The 10,098-nt window shown below is 36.6% G+C and overlaps 1 protein-coding gene across 1 annotated transcript in view; it reads left to right on the top strand.

Moving 5' to 3' along the window:
* KDM6A (lysine demethylase 6A) overlaps positions 1–10,098 on the top strand; it is a 178,221-nt gene that overhangs the window by 129,029 nt on the left and 39,094 nt on the right. The window contains exons 11-17 of the mRNA XM_045288276.1: positions 4,538–4,636; positions 4,768–4,987; positions 5,533–5,667; positions 6,123–6,278; positions 6,831–6,926; positions 7,813–7,914; positions 8,531–8,926. Of these exons, the coding sequence (XP_045144211.1) occupies positions 4,538–4,636; positions 4,768–4,987; positions 5,533–5,667; positions 6,123–6,278; positions 6,831–6,926; positions 7,813–7,914; positions 8,531–8,926 (1,204 nt within the window). The remainder of the gene's footprint in view (positions 1–4,537; positions 4,637–4,767; positions 4,988–5,532; positions 5,668–6,122; positions 6,279–6,830; positions 6,927–7,812; positions 7,915–8,530; positions 8,927–10,098) is intronic.

Here is a 10,098-nt window from a genome sequence, read left to right as displayed (position 1 = left end):
GATCTATTTCCCCCTCGTCATATATAAATATATTTATATCTTTATATGCCTGTATTTACATCTCTATGAGTACCCTTTGCCTCCTAGTTCTTTCCTCTGTTTCTTTGTACTTTCCTCTTGTCCCACTATCATATTCTGCCTTCATTTGGGTTTTAGGCATTCCTATCGGTTGCCCTTGATTGATCCAGCCCTTCAAGGCCTTCCACACCCTCCTTGACATTGGTTTTGGATCACTTGTTCCCTTGTCCCTGTGCTTGTTAACGCCCTCTTCCTTTCCCCTGCCTCCCCTACCCCCATGCTCCCGGGATCTGTCATCCCATTGTTTTCTCTTCTGGCTTGTTTATTCCGCCTATCCCTTCAGGTAGACATGCTATGTACCGTCACCAGACTGAGTGCAACGAAGTGACAACAGAAAGTAAAGCAATGGCTACAACTACAACATACACACACACATGCATACATATATAATAACCATATGAATAGTTCAGGGTTTGTTTGTTTTCCTTCACGTGTGCTTTCCAGTCAAGTCTGGTGGGGAGCCATGCCCTGGCACCGCCTCTATCCCTGGGGACCTCATCCCTCTGCTCCCCCTGCTGCTCTGATGCATGCCCCCAGTTCCCGCTGTTTGTCCCCAGTGCTGTCCCCAGTGGTGTGATGGGTCAACGAGTAACACTGTGTCCCATGGTGGGGCCGGCCCGTGGTCATCTCTGTGCATCGCTGTTCGGAACAGGCATGTTGTCCCCAGGGCTCAGTGAGCCAGGATGTGCTCCACTCTTTCCTTTTCTTCCCCTTCTCCCCTCATTGACTCACATGTGCTCTGACCAGACCAGTCCCCCTTCTCCTCTTCCCACATTGCAGCTTCAGTGCTGTCCTCTGGAGTGAATTCCCCCTGGGGGAGGGTGGTGCTGTGCACCCAGTTGGTAATGGGTCCGGCCATTTTAGCTTTTCAAAAGATCAATCTATGTACATGCAGTCAAAGAGACTTAGAATTAAGTACTGGTTGGGCTACTATTTGTGGAATCCTAGATGGTACACTTAAAGCTCTTGAAACCTCAGGGTTTTTTTTTTTTAACTTTCATTTTGATTGGAGGGTGATTTTGTACCTCATAGAACATTTCACAATGTCTGAAAACAATTTTGGATGTCAACTGATAAGAATGCTATTGGCAATGGTATTTGTACAAGGGATGTTGCAAAATATGGTGCAGCTCCCCACAACAAAGAATTACCCAGCTCAAAGTATCAATAGATTTACTATGTATCCTAAAGGCTTCAATTTTTTGTTTTGTTTTCTTTTTTTAAACCATTCTATTTTGTTAACTTTTCATTTTTGCATAGGAATTTTATTTTGAGTAAATTTGCCATGTATTCACATTTTAGTTTTTTGATACAATTTTGTATTTCTTTAAAATTAGGAAAATATTAAAAAATAGAAATTATATGTGTGTGAAAGAATAATAAAACGTTTCTGTTTTTAAAATTATTTGATGATTCAGGGACAATGGACAAGAAGATTCGACTGCAAAGGTGCCTATTTTTGGCAAGGATTTCTATAATCCTTCCCCAGGAATTTGTACCCGGAGTATTTTTCCTTTTTGACTCCTGTCTGTAACTTACTTCCCTTCTAGTCTATTCTACATATTGGTAACAGCTTTCATCCAAGGCTTGGAACAGGTTCATTTAGGTTTTACCTCTTGCTTGGAATTTGTTTTTCTATCTCAGAGACATTGAATTTCGAGATCAGTATTTTTACAGGATCCTCAGTGTTATTCTTATATGTACATATGAATCATATATAATGTATGGGTGTGGATGTGTAGGAGCAGGGTGGATATAGCACCTGGGAGTAATGATAAACTTTGGATTTGGAGTTTGAAATGTAAGCTTTGAGCAGTGGGTTGACCCTGAATCACCTGGTTTGAAGCCCTGCTTTCATCTTGCCACTCTTCTTAAAACAGGCACAATTTAAAATTCTCTTTTATTCCATGTCATTTGTCATACTAGTTTTTGCTCATATTGTTCAAAGCTATTTGAAATACCTATATCAATTTTTTTCTGCTGTCAGTCACCAGAAATCTAAAATAAGTAAATTACAATGAAATTGTGAATTTAATTGAAAACCCTTATGTCTGTGTATGTTTTATTCTTTTATTAAAATAGGACCCCTGTTGGTGCAGTGGGTTAAACATTGAGCTGCTAATCGTAAGTCATGTAGTTTAATCCCACCTGCCCTGTGCAGGAGAAACACCAGGCAACTCAAGGTTTATGTTCTTGAAAACCCTATGAAACAATTCTATTCTGTCCTATTGAGTGTCTATGAGTCAGAATTGGATTTCTGGCAGTGGGTTTTCCTGGGTATCATGGAAACATGTATATAACAAATACATTACCTCAACAATTTCTACATGTCCAATTCTATGACATCTAAAAGTTGTGCAAGTATTACTGCCTTTTTCCAAGTCATTCCACTACCAATGTGTGTGTGTTCGAGGTTGGGATGCACCATATACTGGTGTGCTGGATTCACTGGTTAAACTTATATACATTTATGCATAATCATTTCCTTTCCTTTTACACTTCCCTTTTTTCCTTTTCTAAATCTTTCCATATAGAACAGTCTCTTTATGCCCTAAACTGTGAGTCCACCTATTGGTTGTGGTAACCACTTGATACTTTATTTTAGCATTTATAATGTCTCTAATCCTTAATTAAATTATAAACTCCTTGAGGATAGAAGCGGTGTTTTTATTATATCTTTTTCCTTTAGCACTAAGAATATAATTTCTGAATTTATAAGTTCAACTCTTTTTCTGCATCTCTTGTCAGGTACCGTTTCATTAAGAAAATGGCAGATCCTTAATACTTAGTCCATCTTGCTGCCTTTCCCCCCCAAAAAAACAAACTCGCTGCCAAAGTCAATTCCTACTTAATAGTAGCCCTGTGGGACAGGGTAGACTCCCCCTGTGGGATTCTGTGACCGTAACACTTAAAAACATGGCTTTTTAAAACAGATTTATTGGCACTTCATCCACATATCATGAGACTGTTCCTCTTTGCAGAAGTAGAAAACTTTATCTTTCTCCCTAACAGTGGTTTTGAACTCCAGACCTGTGGTTAACAACCCGGTGTGTAACCCACTATGCTACCAGGGCTTCTTGCTACCTTTACTAGTCATGAAATATTGAACTTTTCCTGCATTATATTTATCTTTGTGGTTAATTTGATATTGAACTATTTTTTATGAATTAAGGATTATTGCTTTCAGTGTTACCTATTTAGGAAATAAGAATAGACATCTGCTTCAGGAAATTTTAACCAACTTTATTAGTACCCTTGGACTGCTATAGCAAAATAAATGACAAGCTTTCAGAATACTGGAGACTGAGAGTCCAAGATCAGGGTGCCTTCCATGCTGATTTCTCCTAAAACTTTGAGGGAGAATCTGAGCTATTCCTTCTCCTAAATTCTAATAGCTCCAGACAATAGCGTGCAGCTTGCAGTTGCTTCCTTCCAAGCTCTGATTATCTGCTCCTCTTTTATAAGGACACTAGTCATCCAGGATCTCTGGTGGCACTGTTGAGTTAGTGTTGGACTGCTAACTGCAGTCAGCAATTCAAACCCACCAGCTGCTCCACAGGTTTATTAAGCCTCAGAAACTCTATATAGCGTCTCTGTGAATAATAATAACCTTGATACAGTGAGTTCTCTACAATAGGACCGCATGTTAACCTAACTTATAACATCTTCAAAGATCCTATTTCTAAAGAAGGTCACAAGTATAAGATCCAGACTTCAGTATATCTTTTAGGACACAATTCTATCTATAACACTAACATATACAGGGACTTCAAAAGTTCATGGAAAATTCTATTAAAATTTCATCTTTTCATTAACTTTTTGGAGCCCCTACTTATATCATGTTTCCAGTCGATGTTCTTTATGTATGAGGAAACAGACATTAAACTATATAAGTGATGTGTTTGTTCAACTCAATGTTATAAAATTCAAGTGATGTGGACTATAATTATTTTCTTAGGATTTATTTCATTAATGTGGCATTTTGTAGCAACTAAAAGACTGTAATATAGTTTCTTAAGTGGCTAATTTACCACAATTAATATAAAAGATAAATTAGAGAAACACATGTTTGGTAAGTATAGGGTCAGCAAAAACTAGGAAAACTCCAATAAGATAGACTGACACAATTGTCTCAACAATAAGCTCAGCTATATCAAAGATCAAGGCGATAGCATAGGGCTGGGCAACATTCATTCTGTTGTACATATAAACATCATCAGTCTGAGTCAACGTGAATGCAACTAACAACAAAATTATAATGTGTATTATAATTAATATGCAGGTATACTTGGCAAGCTCACGCACAGATATATCAGCTTAGTAGTTTGTTTGTTTTTTGTGCTATTTTATGTAATCTATCCTTTCAGCAAATACAGTTCATTTCAGTACTAATGGAATTTTTTTGATTTTTCTTTTCACACACCCCTCTCCCCTCCCTTCCCCCCACTCTTCCCCTCAGGTGCTATTCAAGTATTGGGAAAGTTCAGGATGCCTTTATATCTTATAGGCAGTCTATTGATAAATCTGAAGCAAGTGCAGATACATGGTGTTCAATAGGGTAAGACTTTGTATAAAAATGATGTGATTGCTACTCAGATGATTATACCACATGCAATGTTCCTTGTTATTTAAAACCTAAAGCAGCAGTTCTGTTTAGTGAACTTGTTCTTCCTTAATTTCTTTTTCCAGAGTGCTTTATCAACAGCAAAATCAACCTATGGATGCTTTACAGGCCTATATATGTGCTGTACAATTGGACCATGGCCATGCTGCAGCCTGGATGGACCTTGGCACTCTCTATGAATCCTGCAACCAACCTCAGGATGCCATTAAATGCTACTTAAATGCAACTCGAAGCAAAAATTGTAGTAATACCTCTGCACTAGCAGCACGGATTAAGTATTTACAGGTAAAGTTTTAAAATACAAGTGTTTTACAGTCACATGTTTCCCTATGGCATTCAGGCAGGAGAGGAGGGTGGCTGGCTGGCAAGTTTGTCCAGTTGTGTTTTGATGTCTATAATTTGTTTCCATATTTTGTAAACATACCATAGCTTGTAATATTCTTTTAATTTTCATTTTAATTAAGATATGCAGTATTTTAAAAGATGCTGTTTTGCACATTTACTCTGATGCATATTAATTTACATATTTTTTCTATGTACTGTCTACATTTTTAAGTTGTCATAGCATTTTAGAGAAAAGAACACACACTGTCTTTCACTCTTGCTTGAAGTTTCATGAGAAGACAGCTATGAGAACTCTGAAAACAGAGCTCAGCTTTGTTCTAATTCTCACAAAGGTTTATATTCTGGTTACCCTTTTTATACTTAGTGTCTTTCTAAAACCCCAAATTAAGACTCTTTTCTTTTAAACGCAATTAGCAAGATTTAGTGGACTTGCTCTTACTCAAATAGGCTTGTGTTAAATTTGCTTTTTACATAATTTTTCCTAGGCTCAGTTGTGTAACCTTCCACAAGCTAGTCTACAGAATAAAACTAAATTACTTCCTAGTATTGAGGAGGCATGGAGCCTACCAATCCCCGCAGAGCTTACCTCCAGGCAGGGTGCCATGAACACAGCACAGCAGGTGAGAAGTTGGGTTATATTCTGCAGGTGCCCAGCTTTAAGGGTTCTTTTCAATCTGTAGTGGTCAAGCTTATTTTACTAAGCACAGGAGGCTTTTATTAATGAAGAAGCCTATTGATGTGATTACAAAGGGATTCTAGATCAAAATAAATCTCCCTCTGATGTGGGAAGAAATTTTGGGGTACCAACTTAGAACCTTTGTGGATTTTCATGATTTTGAAAGAGATTTCATTAAAGTAAAATGCTATAGTGGTTTATTTAATTTTAAAAGCAAGTTTTTCCAAGGAAGGTGCACATTCCTCCATTTATGATTCATTTGAGTTTGATTTTCTGTAATTATAATCAGCAATGTCCACATAGCTTTGAAAAGTTTGCAGCTTGTAAAGTTTTATAATTTGAAGGAATGAGTTAAGAATATATAGAACCCTATTTTTGTCTTCCTTCTGTGATTCTTAGGCATGTAAACCTCATCATCCAAATACTGAACCTGTATTAGGCCTCAGTCAAACACCAATTTCACAGCAATCCTTGCCACCACACATGATTCCTTCTAGCCAAGTAGATGACCTGTCCAGTCCTGCCAAGAGGAAAAGAACATCTAGTCCAACAAAGGTATATATTCTAGAGAAATAGAACATCCCAATCAAAAAATAAGCTTCAACTGCCCTGCGATTGTGCAGTTTGAACATCTATCCTTTATTTTAAATCTGTGGACATCAAAGAGTGAAAGGTTTGAATTTTTCCATCCCAAACTCTTAGCATCATATTAAAGATAGAATGTAGAGCTAAATTTGCATCCATCCAATCATTTTATTCATCTCCCTGCTGCTAAGATCTCAATACACTTTTCATTATCACTTTCTCCTGACATTGAAATAAATTGAATGTTTGATCTAGTGGATAGTGTGGTATTTAGGTTAGCCATTTGGGCCGTAGTTTAGGGGTGGGCCTTTTGGGGTGGCTTATTAAAAAAATCCGTATTCTTTGAAACTTGCAGTTTCCAAGTTTATATGCATGTTATTAAATTATTTTTTAAATAATTTAATGTTATATGACATCCTTTTTATATGTAAATACTTGAATTTATAGTTATTTGGCCACCACTGGTCATTATTGTTATCTTTGTTCTTAAATCTTTAATTTTTTTAAATTAATTTTCCTCAGAATACTTCCGATAATTGGAGTAGTGGCCATGCTGTGTCACATCCTCCAGTACAGCAACAAGCTCATTCATGGTGTTTGACACCACAGAAATTACAGGTATGTATTTATGCTATGCTATTGACAGATTTTCAATTATAAAGGAGTAGAGGTAATAATATATAACTTCTTTTAAGTTGAATGTCAAGCCAGTTAGCATCCACATAATTAGACTGAGTCCACATTTATCATATCAATACAGATAGTATGTTTTACTTCGTTTTTAAAAGCGTTTAATATATTAATATGGTTCAAAATTTTAAAATTATGGACACTGTGTTTTTAGGATATAGTCCCCATTTACTTCCTGACCGAACCATCTCAATTTTTCTCTTAACAGACTGTGTTGTTTGTGTCTCAGGGGTCTTCCCAGACATTTGGCACATTTATAAGCAAGCACATAGCCTACTTCTCTCAATTATTTTTCTGTCTTTCCACCCAGATGGTAAATGCTGTATTGTTAGCAATTTGTAGTACAGACCTTTACACATCATTATATCCAGAGCTACTTATTCTTTTATGGCTATGTCATATTTATTTATGTATGCACTATGCTTTTATTTCATCTTTAATGTTGGTCAGTCAAGTTTTTTTCCAAGCCTTTCCTAATTCAAACCGTGCTGCTTTGAACATACTTGTCATAATGCAATTTTAAGCTTTAAGGTTTTCTATGTGAAAATTATTTTATTAATGAGTAAAATTTCATGCCCCTTTTTCTCAAAGATCCCATTATAATAAACTTTTTCTGATGAGTGTTTAGTTTTTTCTTACTTTTCTTAGAATTCTTAAAGCCCTTCTTTTGGGGGCTGATTACTCTTGGTTGGGAATTCATATTTTTGACCAGACCAAGGTTCTGAGTTTATCTGTTATTTTCAGGAAAAGGTTACTTAGAGTCGAAAACTTGTTTTTTATATATCTTTGACTATATTCTCCTTTTTTCTTCTAGCACTTGGAACAGCTCCGTGCAAATAGAAATAATTTAAATCCAGCTCAGAAAATGATGCTGGAACAGCTGGAAAGTCAGTTTGTCTTAATGCAGCAACACCAAGTGTGTATAGCATTTTTTCCCTTAAATTTGTTAGGAACTTGAATATTTTTATTGAGTGTAATATCATATTAGAGTATGTCCGTGCCCACTTCTTTTTACCTGTACTTGGTGGAATTTAGTGATTTTTAGGGGAAAAAAGTTATAAATTTAATGTTTAATATAGCACTTGGTATTTTACTATTATGTGCTATTTCAAATGTACTCCAACAGTTTATTTCTATAATTTAGAAATTAAAGATGTTCCAAACCAAGGCTAAGTTTTTGTGGTTGTTTTAGTTTGGAGAATCTGACACAAGTGTAGCAGAGTGAATCATTGAGATCCCGAATTATGATTAGAAAAAAAGACATAACTTCTTGATTTCTGTTTTCATTCTTTTCAGCTACTTTGTTTTATCACTATTCAAGCAGCATTTCTTTAAACTGAAACAGAGTTCTTGCTTTTCCCTGGCAGTTTATCTGAAAATGAACACACAGATTTTCTTGGTTTTGATGTATTTTCAACCTAGCATAATGAAATATTTAGGCCAAAACCAGATACCCTGATTATATGTCTTATTTTATTTATCTTACCTATGGCCCCCACAAGCAGCATTTACTTTTCATTTGTTTTTAATAGATGAGACAAACAGGAGTTGCACAGGTACGATCTACTGGAATTCCCAATGGGCCAACAGCTGACTCATCACTGCCTACAAACTCCGTCTCTGGTCAACAGCCACAGCTTGCTTTGAACAGAATGCCTAGTGTTTCTCAACCTGGCGTCCGCCCCGCCTGCCCTGGGCAACCTTTGGCTAATGGACCCTTTTCTGCAGGCCATATTCCCTGTAGTACATCTAGAACACTGGGGAGTACAGACACTATATTGATAGGCAATAATCACGTAACAGGAAGTGGAAGTAATGGAAACGTGCCTTACCTGCAGCGAAACGCACTCACTCTACCTCATAACCGCACAAACCTGACCAGCAGCGCAGAGGAGCCGTGGAAAAACCAACTATCTAACTCCACTCAGGTAATAGACTAGCTGCCTTGTTGGCTTGACCGGTTTAGGTTGTTTTGACTTGGTATCATGTATTTTGAAATAAATGAATATATGTTTGCAGAATTGTTCACTTTTTTATAAGTTTATACTATAATAATGTTGTTACTACATTGTTAGTCTCTTTGTGTGTATGTGTTTCCACTGTCATATTTACACAGAAAAGAATTATAAAATTTCCCAAAACCACCTGTTAAATTATGATGTCATAAGAAGCACATCTACTTGTTATTTAATTCCTTTCTGCATACATTGCCTATTTAAGGTTATTTAACATCTACATTAACAGCTTTTCAGTACCATTGTATACATACTTTTACAGATATTTTTCTTAATTAGTAATGGAAACTAGATCATTTTCTATGTAGTACAACCACTTATACACAAACCATACTTATTGCCATTGCGTGCATTCTGACTCACAGCAACTGTATACAAAGTAGTACTTGCTGTGTGGGTTTCCAAGACTATAAATCTTTATCAGAGTAGAAAGTTAGTGCTATCAAACTACCAGACTTGTGGTTAGCAGCCGAATGTATAACCCACTACACCACTAGGGCTTCTAGGTCTATCCTAGGTGTTACTCATTTGAACAGAAAGAAAAGACCATTAGAGACAAAGCACCATAAGTGACTAGAAGTGTGGCGTTGGTGAAAAGTACTTGAAGGGTCTGTCTAGCACAGTGGTTCTCAACCTTCCTGATGCCACGACCCTTTAATAGTTTCTCATGTGGTGGTGACTCCCAACCATACAATTATTCTTGCTACTTCATAACTAATTTTGTTACTGTTATGAATTGGGTGACCCCTGTGAAAGGGTCGTTCAACCCCCAAAGGGGTCGCGACCCACATGTTAAGAACCATTGGCAGGTCACATAACCAAAATAATCTATAGTCTCCAGAAATGAGAGAATTTGGAAGGGGGAGAGAGCCAGTAAGTTGTGTCTTCAGTACATATTATTAAAGAGGAGAGGGTTAAATATTGAAGCTGAGTAGCCTAATTTATCTTGAAGACAAAGTGGAACCACTAAAGGTTTTGAAAGCGGAAGGGATTTCATAAATATTTTTTCAACAACAGTACGCTGTATTTTCTTCAATTGTTGCAAAAATACATTTAACATCTAAGTTTATACTTCAGGATATGTG

Source organism: Echinops telfairi, unplaced genomic scaffold (genome assembly GCF_000313985.2).
Source record: "Echinops telfairi isolate 266 unplaced genomic scaffold, ASM31398v2 ScPeMD7_19;HRSCAF=73, whole genome shotgun sequence".
In the NCBI taxonomy this organism is placed as follows: Eukaryota; Metazoa; Chordata; class Mammalia; order Afrosoricida; family Tenrecidae; genus Echinops; species Echinops telfairi.
Note: the sequence above shows the minus strand (reverse complement) of the source record. Positions and strands in the feature narration are given on the sequence as shown.